General features: G+C 45.7%; 1 protein-coding gene across 3 annotated transcripts in view; it reads right to left on the reverse strand.

The window, feature by feature from the left end:
• The window catches only part of SLC34A2 (solute carrier family 34 member 2), a 61,311-nt gene extending 49,286 nt beyond the window's left edge, over nucleotides 1-12,025 (reverse strand). The window contains exon 1 of one of the 3 annotated variants that reach the window (XM_059923240.1): nucleotides 11,952-12,025. Coding sequence is in view for 1 of the 3 variants with exons in the window: in XM_059923238.1 (XP_059779221.1) it covers nucleotides 5,408-5,443 (36 nt within the window). In the remaining 2 variants the exon portion in view is untranslated. Of the gene's footprint in view, nucleotides 1-5,407; nucleotides 5,475-11,755 lie in introns of those variants that run through there. The other 2 variants (XM_059923239.1, XM_059923238.1) reach the window with 2 other exon arrangements.
• Nucleotides 12,026-14,626: the final 2,601 nt, after the last annotated feature.

Below are 14,626 nucleotides of genomic sequence, written 5' to 3' on the forward strand. Positions count from 1 at the left end.
GTAGCAGGATACAAAATTGATGCACAGAAATCTCTTGCATTCTTATACACAAATGATGAAAAATCTGAAAGTGAAATTAAGAAAACACCCCCATTTACCATTGCAACAAAAAGAATAAAATATCTAGGAATAAACCTACCTAAGGAGACAAAAGACCTGCATGCAGAAAATTATAAGACACTGATGAAAGAAATTAAAGATGATACAAATAGATGGAAAGATATACCATGTTCTTGGATTGGAAGAATCAACATTGTGAAAATGACTCTAGTACCCAAAGCAATCTACAGATTCAATGCAATCCTTATCAAACTACCACTGGCATTTTTTGCAGAACTAGAACAAAAAATTTCACAATTTGTATGGAAACACAAAAGACCCCAAATAGCCAAAGCAATCTTGAGAAAGAAAAAAGGAGCTGGAAGAATCAGACTCACTGACTTTATACTATACTACAAAGCTACAGTAATCAAGACAGTATGGTACTGGCATAAAAACAGAAATATAGATCAATGGAACAGGATAGAAAGCCCAGAGATAAACCCATGCACATATGGTCACCTTATCTTTGATAAAGGAGGCAAGCATATACAGTGGAGAAAAGACAGCCTCTTCAATAAGTGGTGCTGGGAAAATTGGACAGATACATGTAAAAGTATGAAATTAGAACACTCCCTGACACCATGCACAAAAATAAACTCAAAATGGATTAAAGACCTAAGTGTAAGGCCAGACACTATCAAACTCTTAGAGGAAAACATAGGCAGAGCACTCTATGACATAAAACGAAACAAGATCCTTTTTGACCCACCTCCTAGAGAAATGGAAATAAAAACAAAAATAAACAAATGCGACCTAATGAAACTGAAAAGCTTTTGCACAGCAAAGGAAACCATAAACAAGACCAAAAGACAACCATCAGAATGGGAGAAAATATTTGCAAATGAAGCAACTGACAAAGGATTAATCTCCAAGATTTACAAGCAGCTCATGCAGCTCAATAACAAAAAAACGAACAACCCAATCCAAAAATGGGCAGAAGACCTAAATAGCATTTCTCCAAAGAAGATATACAGATTGCCAACAGACACATGAAAGAATGCTCAACATCATTAATCATTAGAGAAATGCAAATCAAAACTACAATGAGATATCATCTCATACCGGTCAGAATGGCCATCATCAACAAAATCTACAAACAATAAATTTTGGAGAGGGTGTGGAGAAAAGGGAACCCTCTTGCACTGTTGGTGGGAATGTAGATTGATACAGCCACTATGGAGAACAGTATGGAGGTTCCTTAAAAAACTAAAAATAGAACTACCATACGACCCAGCAATTCCACTACTGGGCATATACCCTGAGAAAACCATAATTCAGAAAGAGTCACGTACCAAAATGTTCATTGCAGCTCTATTTACAATAGCCAGGACATGAAAACAACCTAAGTGTCCATCAACAGATGAATGGGTAAAGAAGATGTGGCACATATATACAATGGAATATTACTCAGCCATAAAAAGGAACGAAACTCAGTTATTTGTAGTGAGGTGGATGGACCTAGAGACTGTCATCCAAAGTGAAGTAAGTCAGAAAGAGAAAAACAAACACCGTATGCTAACACATATACATGGAATCTAAGAAAAAAAAAAAAGGTCAGAAGAACCTAGGGGCAAGATGGGAATAAAGATGCAGACCTACTAGAGAATGGACTTGAGGATACGGGGAGGGGGAAGGTTAAGCTGGGACAAAGTGAGAGAGTGGCATGGACATATATACACTACCAAATGTAAAATAGATAGCTAGTGGGAAGCAGCCGCATAGCACAGGGAGGTTAGCTCGGTGCTTTGTGACCACCTAGAGGGGTGGGATAGGTAGGGTGGGAGGGAGGGAGATGCAAGAGGGAAGAGATATGGGGACATATGTATATGTATAAGTGATTCACTTTGTTATAAAGCAGAAACTGACACACCATTGTAAAGCAATTATGCTCTAATAAAGATGTTAAAAAAATAAATAAATAAATAAATAAATAATAAAGTCTTCCCAGGCCCTCCACATATGGCTGGTCTAACCTCATTTCCTTCACTCCAGCCACATCAGCCCTCCTGCTGTTTTGTAAACTTGGATATGTTCCTATCCCAGGGCCACTGACCTTGCTGATCTCTCTGCCTGCATGGCACGGGTATTGTACAACTTGTTTCCTTGCTTCACTCAGATCTCTGCTCAAATATTATCTCCTCTGAAAAACCTTCCCTGACCAATTGGGGGCTATTTAACCCATTATTTTGTCTTGTTTTCCTTTTCTTCATGCTCATCACCACGTAACATTGTTGTATATTTTTTACTTTTTCCATTGTCTATAGACCATAAGTTCCATGAGGGAGGGTTTATCTTGTTCACTGGGTCTAGTAAATTCCTAATACCCAGTAGGAATCTGATGAATTTTATTGAAAGGAATGATATTCAAATGGCTCCATTCCAAGCAGGTCAATGTAGGAGTGGCCGCTGCAGGATGATAGGGAGTAGTGGGGCTACAGGCGCAATGGCTAGAGCTTGCCCTGCCCTAAAATATTCATGCAAAGAAAGCTTACATGCAAAACAAAGCTAATCTAACAAAAAATGCCACTGTGCTGACAAAACCAGAATCCTTCAACAGGCTACCAAGGGAGGGGCAGGGGCTAAACTTTAAAACTCAGAGAATGTTAGAGTTGGGATCTTTAAGATCTTTGAGACCTTCCTCATTAAACAAATGTAAATGTGGTTACTTGGGCACCATTGGCATGGAAATGAGATGGCCTACAGAGATGTTAGTAGAACAGTTATCACGCTCTACAGAAGCTTTGATTTTCTTATTTTTCTCTTTATTATGTTGTGAGTGTTTTTCTTTGTCATTAAATTTTCTTTGAAGTTGTTGAGGCCACAACTTGCAGATGCCTCTTCCCAGTCTTGCTGAGAGCTCCTCCTCCCTCTCCAGACTGTCCTGCATCTTGCAAAAAGAGAGTTGTGTATGGGGAACTAGGTGGTTCTCTCCCGCGTTAATAGGGTCTTGTGAGTGCTTCCCTAAGGATGGGGTGGCCCTGAACACCCTAAGGAGGACTACCCTCCCCTCCTATCCTAAATCTCCAAGAGCAAGTGGGGTGGGGGAAGGAGGTAAGGAGGTCGTGTAATTCTGGAGGCAATGCCAGGGGCATCCCCAAGGCTCCAATTCACACAAGGCCCTGCCCACACTTTGCCTGGGGGAGGTGGAGCTGGAGCATCTGCTGAGTAAATAGAATATCCCCGAGGCTCTTGAAATCACCGTATTTGCCAAGAGTGGAGTAACATGTGATGGCCCAGGGTTTGGATTTATCTCATTTAATCTTCATAATTGACTTATAAACTTGATCCCATCCACATTTTGCAGAGTACCTAAAATCACACAGCTAGTAATGGCAAAGCACAGGAACCCAGGATACCAAAACCTATTGCTTTTCTTCTCTAAACTTTGTGACAAACCACAAGACTCATCATTTAACTTTCATAACCTAAGCAGTCCAGTCATTTAATCTCCATCTTACAGATGAAGAGCTTGGGCTCAGAGAGGCTTCCATATTTTGCCCAAAGTTACAAAGTTAGTTTCTGGTCCAATCAGAATTCAAACCCAGATTAACTACTGCTCCAATGGGACACAAGCTCTTGAACAGGTGTCCCCCAGTGAGAGGCTCAGTGACAGACGAGAACACCACTGTTATTCTAGGCACAGGGACTCTCCCCTTTGCTCTACTTCCTCCTTGTTGGATCACTCTGACTTCCTTCATCACTATCTGCCAAGCATGGGGTGCCTGACACCCCACCCTCCTCCACTGACCCAGAGACCAGCTCTGTTCACCCAGGACTTTTAAGGAAACCAAGCACACTGTGGTTCTAGGTCCCTGGGACCCCACAGCTGTCTTCATAAAGGGAAGGATGCAATTGGAAAGAGCTGGAAACTGCTGCCGCCTGAGAAAGAGGAAGATATTAGGCATTACACAGGTAAGCCAAGATGTAGCCTAGCCTTCAGCCTCTCTAAATCTACTCCACCCAGCTCCCACCTCAGGGTTCAACAGCCCCACTCATGCCAGCTCCCCCCCTAAACACAGCTGGAAGAGGGGATGTTACTGGCATGGAGTGGGTAGAGTCTAGGTTTGCTGCTAAACAGCCTGCACTGCACAGCCCCGCACGAAGAATGATCCAGCCACAAATGTCATTAGTGCCAAGGTTGACAAATCCCAAGCTAGAGTGTTTCTGTTTTCTTCAAAATGAGTGGAGACTGCCACTCTGCAATTTATGCCCTGATTCTCTGTTCCGTCTACTATGTGGCACTGGTCTCTACTCCTGTTTAGGAGGCTCATAGTGTAAAGATTAATTAATTGCTCTCTTCAAGAGACATAGGAGGGACTTCCCTGGTGGTGTAGTGGTTAAGAATCTGCCTGACAATGCAGGGGACACGGGTTCGATCCCTGGTCCAGGAAGATCCCACGTGCCACGGAGCAACAAAGCCCGTGGGCCACAACTACTGAGCCTGCACTCTAGAGCCCGCGAGCCACAACTATTGAGCCCACATGCTGCAACTACTGAAGCCCGAGTGCCTAGAGACCGCGCTCGGCAACAAGAGAAGCCACTGCAATGAGAAGCCCGCACACCGCAATGAAGAGTAGCCCCCCGCTCGCCGCAACTAGAGAAAGCCCATGCGCGGCAACGAAGACCCAATGCAGCCAAAAATAAGTAAATAAATAAATAAATTTATTTAAAAAAAAAGAGAGACATAGGAAAGTGACCTGAAGGAAGGTCAAACGATCGATTTCTTCTTCCAGAACCCAGGATAACAGATTAAGGGAGTTTGACAGAAATTTGAAATGCCTGACATGACAATATGGAGCCTGTGTGGAAACATACAGGCTGCCTCTTGGACTATAATATAGTATGGGGGACCCAGGCATTCTAATATATCCAAACACCCTCCTGCAAGGCTGCTGACCTTTGTGCCCGGGACCAGAGAAGCTTCAGCTAATGGTCAGTTTTGGAAACCAAGCTCTGATAATCCAACCTCATCCATCTCAAGTCCTCATCCATCTCAACCTTTCTAGTTGTACTGACATTTCTAATAAATGCTCCTTTCTTGAGGCTGTGGCTTCTATGACATTGCACTGTTCTGGCTCAATTTGTGTTGCCTCTGATGGTTGACCCTTGCCCCCCACGACTCGTTCACCCCCTTTGAACAAGTTCTCTTCTCTTCTTTCTCTAAATTCAATGTTAATCCCACTTGGGGGTCATAAGTTGGGGTCCGTGGGCCTCTTAACAGCCTTGCTGCTGTCACGGGAGTGGCCCAAGATTGTTGTGGACTCAGCAGAGCCTTGGAGGATCCCACCCGACATTCTGGTACTACCTGTGAGCTGTGGGGTGCCACCAGAGTGGACCACATAAAAGAAGAAAGAATTCCATCAAGTTCAAGGTCTTCTTCGTGGTTAAACAGAAAAGATATTTAAGTATCCTGAGAACAAAAAACTGAAGTTCAGGAAATCAAATCTGATTTTTAAAAAAATGTAATCTTAAAATGTAGCAACATGGGTGGAGACACAGATTCTTGGGATTACTCCTTCTAGATTGTTGGAGACCTTAAGATAATGACTATGAAAAAAAGCTCAGGACTGGAGTAACATGAATTTTTTTCCCTTGATGGGTAAACAAAATTAACCCTGGGAGAGGTTTAGAATTAAGAAGAGCTGCAAAGTAAATCAAACCTAGAATAGCAACATTTTTGTGATAAATTTAGAAATAATCTGTATGTATCTGTTCTTTTAATATCTTGAAGTGTTACATACAATTTAGCATATTAGTATTTACAATAGGTTAACCCAGAGATTTTCATTTAAAATAGGTAATTGCATAATTGATTTAGACTTGTGAATTTAAATTGAATTTTTAAAAAAATAATTTTTAAAAATATTTATTTATTTATTTTGGTTGCACCTGCTCTCAGTTGAAGCAGGTGGGCTCCTTAGTTGCAGCACGTGGGCTCCTTAGTTGTGGCATTCGAATTCTTAGTTGTGGCAGGCATGTGGGATCTAATTCCCTGACCAGGGATCAAATCCGGGCCCCTTGCATTGGGAGTGCAGAATTTATCCACTGTGCCACCAAGGAAGTCCCTAAAACTGAAATTTTATTCAGTTTGTAAATCATATTGGAACACTTAAGAGTACTTAAAATCCATCACTTTAAGGTTTAATTTGTTAGATTTATAAAAATGAGGTAAATATCTTGGAAGGTTTGTTATATTTGACAATTGCAATAACTTAAAGAAACCAAACATACTGAAAGTATAAATGAAGTTTAAAATGTAAATAAAGTGATTTTAAAATTAGTTGTTTAAACTTTGGTAGATTTATAAATAGTAAAAAGATATTTATAAACTGAATTTAAGATGAGCAAAAAGAAGAGTTTTCAAAATTTGAAACTTGAACAAATTTAAAATGAGATTTTAAAAACTGAAATCGGGCTTCCCTGGTGATGCAGTGGTTGAGAATCTGCCTGCCAATGCAGGGGACACGGGTTCGATCCCCGGTCCGGGAAGATACCACATGCCACGGAGCAACTAAGCCCGTGCACCACAACTACTGAGCCTGCATTCTAGAGCCTGTGAGCCACAACTACTGAGCCCGTGTGCCACTACGGAAGCCCACACGCCCTAGAGCCCATGCTCCGCAACAAGAGAAGCCACGACAGCGAGAAGCCCATGTACCACAACAAAGAGTAGCCCCCGCTCGCCGCAACTAGAGAAAGCCCACGTGCAGCAACGAAGACTCAATGCAGCCAAAAATAAATGAATAAATTTATTAAAAATAAATAAATAAAATAAAAATAAAGACTGAAATCTTTTCAGAATAATCCTTTCCATACACAAAAACCAATCTCCAGGGCACACAAAAGATAAACAAACAAAAAACACTCATTTGACAACTGAGTTGAACTTGAATGCAAGTTTTTCCAGAGTATGTGGATCTGTGCATTTTTCTAGGGACTGGATCCAATCTTTTTTCATATCCACAGGGTCCTTGACCCCAAAAGTTTAAGAATCTCTTCCTGTGGAAGGAGTGACTTGTACATCTCTTTTCCCAGCCCCATGGGTCCTAAAGCTGCCCTGGAGCATCACCTGGACATCCCACCAGCACCCCATATGCAACAGTCTGCAAAACCATTTTATCAGAGACCCTCCCAAACCAGTCCCTCCCACAGAGATCCCTCTCTACCCTGCAACCCAGACACTGTCACCTTTCAGGGGCCCTCTTCTTTACCAAAAAATCCAACCACTTACCTAATTCTATTGGTGTCTCTATTGGCTTTCCCTAGCCTATCGATTTCTGCAGCTGCCTGATCTATTGATCAATTCCAACTGATTCTATTGCGAATCAATAGAATTAGGTAATTGGTTGGCTATTTATTTCCCCTTTGCCACAAAGATCCAAACTGCCCCAAAACCCTAGTGATTCTTCCCTCTGAGTGTTCCCTGCGTTTTCCTTTCTCCCAGTCCTCACAGGAGCATCAGTATTGCAGCAGACCGATAATTCTCCCTGCCATCCCCAGTGACTTTCCCCAAAATAGTTCTCAGGTATATTGCTCTAGAGCTTTCTGTGGCTCCCTGCTACTCCAGTAGAGATTTAATCACCCAGGCATTTGGTGACTTTATGCAAACTCTGAAAGTCAAGCCAAGGGCAGACTCCTGTGTGCAGCTGTTCCCGCCTCCATCTTCCACATGTGGGGAATGCCCTTGGAGTGTCCTTAACTTTGCCTCTGGAAATCGCATTTTCCTTCAGGACTCAGCCTACTCGGGGGACGCTCTTTTCCTTTGAACGACTCAGATAATACTTAATCACATGTCCTCCTTCTGCTACTGTGTCCTCCAGCCCTTAAATACTCAAAGCTCCTGGAGGATGGAAACCATTCCCTCTGCAGATTTGAAACCTGTGAAGGGAGGCCCTGCTTCCACTCATTTATTAAGCACCGACTGCGTGCCAGGCACTGTTCTACATGTTGGGGAGAATGAGGGAAAGAAAGTTCCTGCTATCAAGGAGTTTACATCTTGGGGGGAGCAGAGAGGAGGTGAAAGGCAATAAATAAACAAAAACACATACAGTTGGGCTTCCCTGGTGGTGCAGTGGTTAAGAACCCGCCTGCTAAGGCAGGGGACGCGGGTTCGAGCCCTGGTCCGGGAAGATCCCACATGCCGCGGAGCAACTAAGCCCGCGAGCCACAACTACTGAGCCCGCGTGCTACAACTACTGAAGCCCACACACCTAGGCCCGTGCTCCGCAACAAGAGAAGCCACCACAATGAGAAGCCTGCACACCGCAACGAAGAGTAGCCCCCACTCGCCGCAACTAGAGAAAGCCTGTGTGCAGCAACAAAGACCCAACGCAGCCAAAAATAAATAAATAAATAAATTTATAAAAAAACAAGCAAACAAAAAAACACATACAATTGCTTTAGTAGTGACACATACATAAGGAGAATATAACAGAGTTATGGGATAAAGCGTGACAATTTTGGGGGGAGGCCACTATAGATCTGGGTGGTAGCAGAGTCTTTTCTGAGATGGTGACATTTGCACCAAGACCTGAATGATAAGAAGCAGGCCTCATGTGGAGATCTGGGGACAGCATCCTGGGAAGAGGGGACAGTGAGGGCAGATGTGCGTGGGGTGAGGGGACTTGTCATAATGAGGTGGTAGTCCCAGTTTGGTGACTGAGGAAGTGCTGTACCAGAGAGGCGAGAGTGAGGCCACAGCCCATCATACAAGGCCTTGAGAGAATGTGCTGAGGGCTGCCTGTGGGTTCAAGTGCATTGGAGGGTGTCAAATCCCGGGTCAGTTGTCTAAAAGCTTACTCTGCCGTTGTATGGAGCATGGCTGTGGGTCCAGAGCAAAGCAGGGAGGCCAGCTAGGAGAGTATGCAGTAGTGCAAACTGGACTAGAGTGGCCATAGCAGATTAGGGTGACCGACTGCTCCAGTTGGCCTCGGACTAAGGGGTTTCCCAGAACATGGGACCTTTAAGTGCTAAAATGGAAAAATCCCTGGCCTGAGTGGTTGGTCATCCTAGGCCACCATGCTTGGAGGCAAGACCACCTGACTCGCTGATGGATGGGATGGAAGGAAAAGAAAGAAATCTACAGAGACTGCCAGGAATTAGCTTGAACAGCTGGGTAGATGGTGGTGCCATTTACTGGGATAGGGTGGATGAGAGAGAAACAGGTTCAGGGATAAAATCAAGAGTTTGACTTTCTGAGAGCCCCAAAATGAGCTCCATAAATCTCTACCAAGTGGCAAAACCACTATAATAACTTGGGAGAGAACTACTGATATCCCATATCTACAGAGAACTAAAGTGGATACAAAAATAGGCATCCAGTCAATAGCAAAATCACTCTGGAATTGCTTAATTGCTGGCTAACAGTCACAGATGAGCCAACCTTCCGAGAAAGAGAGAATGCATCCATTTCCTGCAGATGCGACGTTAACGAAATCCAGAAGTGGGACTGGGGGCTGCACATACCCTGGCTTCGGCAGTCTTGTGACAGATCTCACCCCCAACAATTTGTGATGGTTGCCAATATAATTCAAGATGAAGATGGGAGACCATAGGGAGGGGTCACATCAAGTTACCACAGTAGCATCCTTCTCTGTCTCCCCTCTCCCCTCCAGGATCCTCCAGCCCAGCTCCAATTCAGCGCTCTTTCCTCTGTTAGACAACAGCTTTCCCTTTTCTCTGACTCCAGCTGTCAGTGATGCTCTGGGTCTGCAGCCTGTACAGCAAGTGGGCTTCTTGAAGCATTTCTCAACAGAGATGGTCCTCTCTCCCGCTGAGGCTAAGAGAAAACACTCTCTTGTCTCCTGTTACAGCTTCCCTCCCTCAGCCTTCCCCTTGCTAGCCTGCACTTCTCTTGGAGGGAATACCACTTCTTGGAATTCCTCTAAGCCCAGCCATTCCTTCTGCTTTGCAGCAGCTACTCCTACTTCTCCTAGACATTTCCCGCCCACTTGCCCAAAGCGAAGTAAGACCAGAAGGACAGGTCCCGGGTCCCAACTGGTGGGAGGGGGACAAGGGGCTGGCCTCCCTCTCTCCATTGACCCGCCTGGAGCAGTTCATGCTTTTCCCTCAGCAGGGGAGTAGTGATCCTCACTGACACTGATCCTTTCTTTATTTAAATTGTGTTATTTTGTTCATCTTGAATTTTTTACATTAATTTTGATTATTTTTAAAATGCTGCATTAAAATATTATTTCTCTTGATTAATGAGTGTTCGGCCCCCGCCTTAAATTTTGTGCCCAAGGTGAGTATCTCACTCATTTCACCCTGGCCTGGACCTTCTGCTTTTTTGGGAGGTGGATCTTTCCATTTTAAAACCAGGATGGTCCTGGGAAAGTCGGGAAGAGTTGGTCAGCCCTGGACTGCCAGAAATGTAATCCTGGAGTGGCTGCTCTGTAGCTGGGGGCAACCCCTCTGAGTCTCCACGTCCTCATCTACACAGCAGCAATGGAGCAGCAACTACCTCAGAGAGCGGCAATTGTGAGCTCATCTGCAGTGAGCTTGTTACAGTGCCTGGCACCTAGCAAGTGCTTCAAAATATTAGTGGTGATGGTGATTTATTGAGTGTCTGCCACGGGCCAACCTCTGTGCCGGGGACAGTGCATCCAGTGGTGCTGGTGACAGACACAGCCTTGCCCTGCAGGGGCCCGGTTCTAGTGGGGAAGCCAGACCATGAACAGGTAATATCAAGAATTATTTGCGGGGACTTCCCTGGTGGTGCAGTGGTTAAGAATCCGCCTGCCAATGCAGGGGACATGGGTTCGATCCCTGGTCCGGGAAGATCCCACACACTGTGGAGCAACTAAGCCCGTGTGCCACAACTACTGAGGCTGTGCTCTAGAGCCCGCGAGCCACAACTACTGAGCCCACGTGCCACAGCGACTGAAGCCCGCGCGCCTAGAGCCCATGCTCCGCAACAAGAGACGCCACCGCAATGAGAAAACCGCGCACTGCAACGAAGAGTAGTCCCCGCTCGCTGAGACTAGAAAAAGCCCACGCACAGCAACAAAGACTCAACGCAGCCAAAAATAAATAAATTAATTAAATGGTTAACTTAAAAAAAAAAAGAAAAAGGAATAAAGTTTAAACTCAAGTTTAAGGAAAAAAAAAAAAGAATTATTTGTGTAACACACGTGCCTGAGAATGTCCTGTAGACGCATGTGACGTCATGTCACCCTCTCAACCTCCCAACCCACTTGTAAAGGAGGTTCTTTTATTGCTCCCAGATCTTTTAGACGGGGTCAGTCAGTGCAAGACCAGGACTTGGATGAGATCCCACAAGGAGTGAGAGACAGATTAGGGATTCCACACCTGCCCTCAGAGCTGATCTTTGTCCCACTGCTCCTGGGCAGCTCTGGGAGATGCCCAGAGCAGCTAGGATTCAGGAGGAATGAACCCCAGCTCATACTGTCTTACAGAAAATTCCTGACACCAACAACAACTAGTGTTCATCAGACAGGTTCTCCCCTAGAGGATGCAAATTACGCATTACCTCTGGCTGCTTCTACATGATGGAGCTGGCTGCCTGGGGAAAAGGGAAACATGGTACTGCCTACCCTTTTGCACTTCAGAACTGTGAGCCATCTGAATATCATTACTACCTATTCCAAAATCAATGCTAATATTAAAGTTCAAAAAGCGAAGAAAGACTTACAAATTATCTTCAGGAGAGTCCCAGAGTGGATTAGCCCCTAAACAAGTTCAGTTTCAGCAAAATCTCTGGTGAGTCCCCCAGAACAGTCTTCCCTGGCTGGCGAGGGGAACCATCCTCTCTCGGGTTAATTCACCGCTTGGGCCGCATTCCAGATTCCCCGGATATATGAGTTTCTGTTACTCTCAGACAGACAGACCTGGAGCGACACTGGGCCTAGAAGGTTTTCCTCAGGGCCCCAAATGATCCAGACTCAAGCACAAGCTTCACAGGACAGCTCCCGAAGAATGCAGAGGAGCTGTAACCGGCCTGACCACTCTCTCGGTTCATTGGAGGGGAAAAAGGAACACCGCAGCCAATAGCTCACATTTGGGATTAACTATAGAATCCAAGGTGACACCAGACCCACAGCCCTTCTGAGGGAAGATCACGTCCTTCCTTTTGGTTGGGTGAGAAACTCAGAATAAAGGATTTTTCTAAAATAAAACACAGGAGATGGTGTTATGAGGTGAGGAGTGTCCCAGGCAAAGAATTCAGAGACCTAAGGGCAGGTCCGGGCTCTGTTACCAACCCATGGCACTGGGTAAGGCCCCATATTCCTGACCCTCTGAGTCTGTGGTAGCGGAGTTGGGCTGATGTCCCTCAGTCCTCTCCTGGGTTCTCACACCTCATTCTGGGCTTGTCCTCTGTCTCCTCCCTCCCTGGATTCACCGTCTCGGACCCCAAGAGCTGGAGTCCTAGCTACCTGGCTGTGTTCCGGGGCACGGCTCCCCAACGCAGGGAACGGGGCCTTCACTCCTTTTGTACGTCTTCCCACAGAACACACAGTCCCAAATTCTGCACATGTCGGAGGAAGGTGGAGGAAGGGTCCCCTCCGGAGGGTCCCCTCCCTCCACCTTCCTCCGACATCTCCAGGGCTGCCTCAACCAATGAGGCAGTCACTTTTGCCTCTGGCCTCACAGGACAAGTGTCTTGCCATCTCTGTCCTGCTGAGCTGCGAGGGTGTCTGAAAACTGTCGGTACTGGGTGTGACCCCAGGCTAGACCAGCCCCCCAAGGTGGGCCTGGAGACGTCAAAGCATTGCACTACTATTGAAGGTAGTTTAATACAGGCAGGGACTTACAAATTCCACAGACTGGGACCCATATCCTAGGGAAAGTCCCCGAGCCTGTCCTGCAAAGCGCTCCCTCCCCAAATCCACACTGGTAGTGTTCAGACTGTCTCCGCCCCTCTGGCCTCAACTGATTGGAGCAAAGTAGACAACTGACTTGAGCTGGACCAATCAGTTCCTTGCCTGGAAAATTGAAATTGTTTTCAATCTTAGGCCCTTCCTGCTAAGAGATTCAGTCCAGCTGTGGCTGGACCAGTCAAGAAATCCTGAGGCTGTGGACAGCCATTTTCTACCTAGGATGCAGAGAAAGTCAGTTTTCAGGGAAAGCGAGAAATGAACGAAGCAGAAATATAAAGAGGGCTGAAAATGGGAGTTGGAGACAGTCCCGTGGGCAATCCTGTCTCTGGTCAGTTCATGCTTAAAGAACAGGTTTTTGTGTTTTCACTCTCCAGCGCCCATCGCCTTCCAAATTATGCCCCTGTTTCCTTTGGAGGAGTGGCCTCTCTCCACTGTGTCACCTTGCAGGGACAGGTCATTCCAGGCACTGCCTCACTGTGTTGGTTGAGGAGCCAGATCCTTCTTCCCTCCCCAGGGACCGCCATGTACGGTCGTATGTCCTGAGCTGAACAAACACAGTGGCAAGTGGCTGACAGGGACCGTTCACCCCAGTGGACCGGATGGTGGTTGCCTGCTCTGGCTATCCCTGCTGGGCCTCCTGCTTCTGTTTTTCCAGGCAGCCTTGGGCTTTGCCCCAACTGCAGTCAGCCGTAAGCTCTGTGTGCCCCCGTCACTCTTCCTTTAAATTTCCTTTCATTTTTGCAAAACCAGAGCTGCATTCTCTTGTTTACAAGTAAGAAGTCCTGATTGATATTTGCAGTTAAAACATGTGCTTGGGTTCCGTGAGACATCGGGTCTACACCCCACTTCAGTGAGCTGGCGTGGATTTCCATTTCCTATGACCAAGAGTCCTTATAGGTTAGGGTAGCTCCTGGACAAGTTGTTTTACTTCTCTGAGCCTCTGTTTCCTCATCCTGAAAATGCTGTTACTGATTCCTACTGTGCAGAGAAATTGGAAGAATAAAATAGCAACAATAATAAAGTACTATAAGAATAACTTTTAGATAAGTGCTTAGGATGTTCCATTGACTGTCCAAAGAGCCTACATATAGTAACTCATTCACAACAACCCTACGAAGTAAATGCTTTTAGCTTCATTTTAAAGGTTAGGAAACTGAGAACCAGAGAGGCTAAGTGATTTCCCTGAAGCCACACAGCTAACAAACACCAGCGTGCCTCATACATGTTTTGTTGTCCGGTAAATGGTAGCTCTTATGTGTGTTAGTCAAAGGATTTAACAAGTCTGAAAAGTCAGTTTATGATTTAGGTAGCACCCCACGTGTGAGGGTGGGGCTGTGCAGGCCTCCATCAGAACAATAACTAATTGACTGTGGCCAAGGCTGTTGCAAAATGTGAAATAACTCAGTCTGTCCCCCTCTCCCTTTACACAATCTTCCAGTGACCTCACCACTCCCATGGCTTCAACTGTCCCCTCTATGTCCCCTGGCTCAGGTCTCTCCTGAGCGCCCAGCACAGCCACCAGCTGCCTGTTGGGCATTTCTGTTTCGATGGCCCAAGGGCCGCCCAAATTCAGCACAGCTCATGGCTGACCAGAAACACTGCATCTTTACCCCGAGCCTGCTCTGCCTCCAGAGTTTCCTGCTTCACTGAATGTTGTCGCCAACTGTAAGCTTCCTAAACCATCT

Source organism: Balaenoptera ricei, chromosome 5 (genome assembly GCF_028023285.1).
Source record: "Balaenoptera ricei isolate mBalRic1 chromosome 5, mBalRic1.hap2, whole genome shotgun sequence".
Classification (NCBI taxonomy): domain Eukaryota; kingdom Metazoa; phylum Chordata; class Mammalia; order Artiodactyla; family Balaenopteridae; genus Balaenoptera; species Balaenoptera ricei.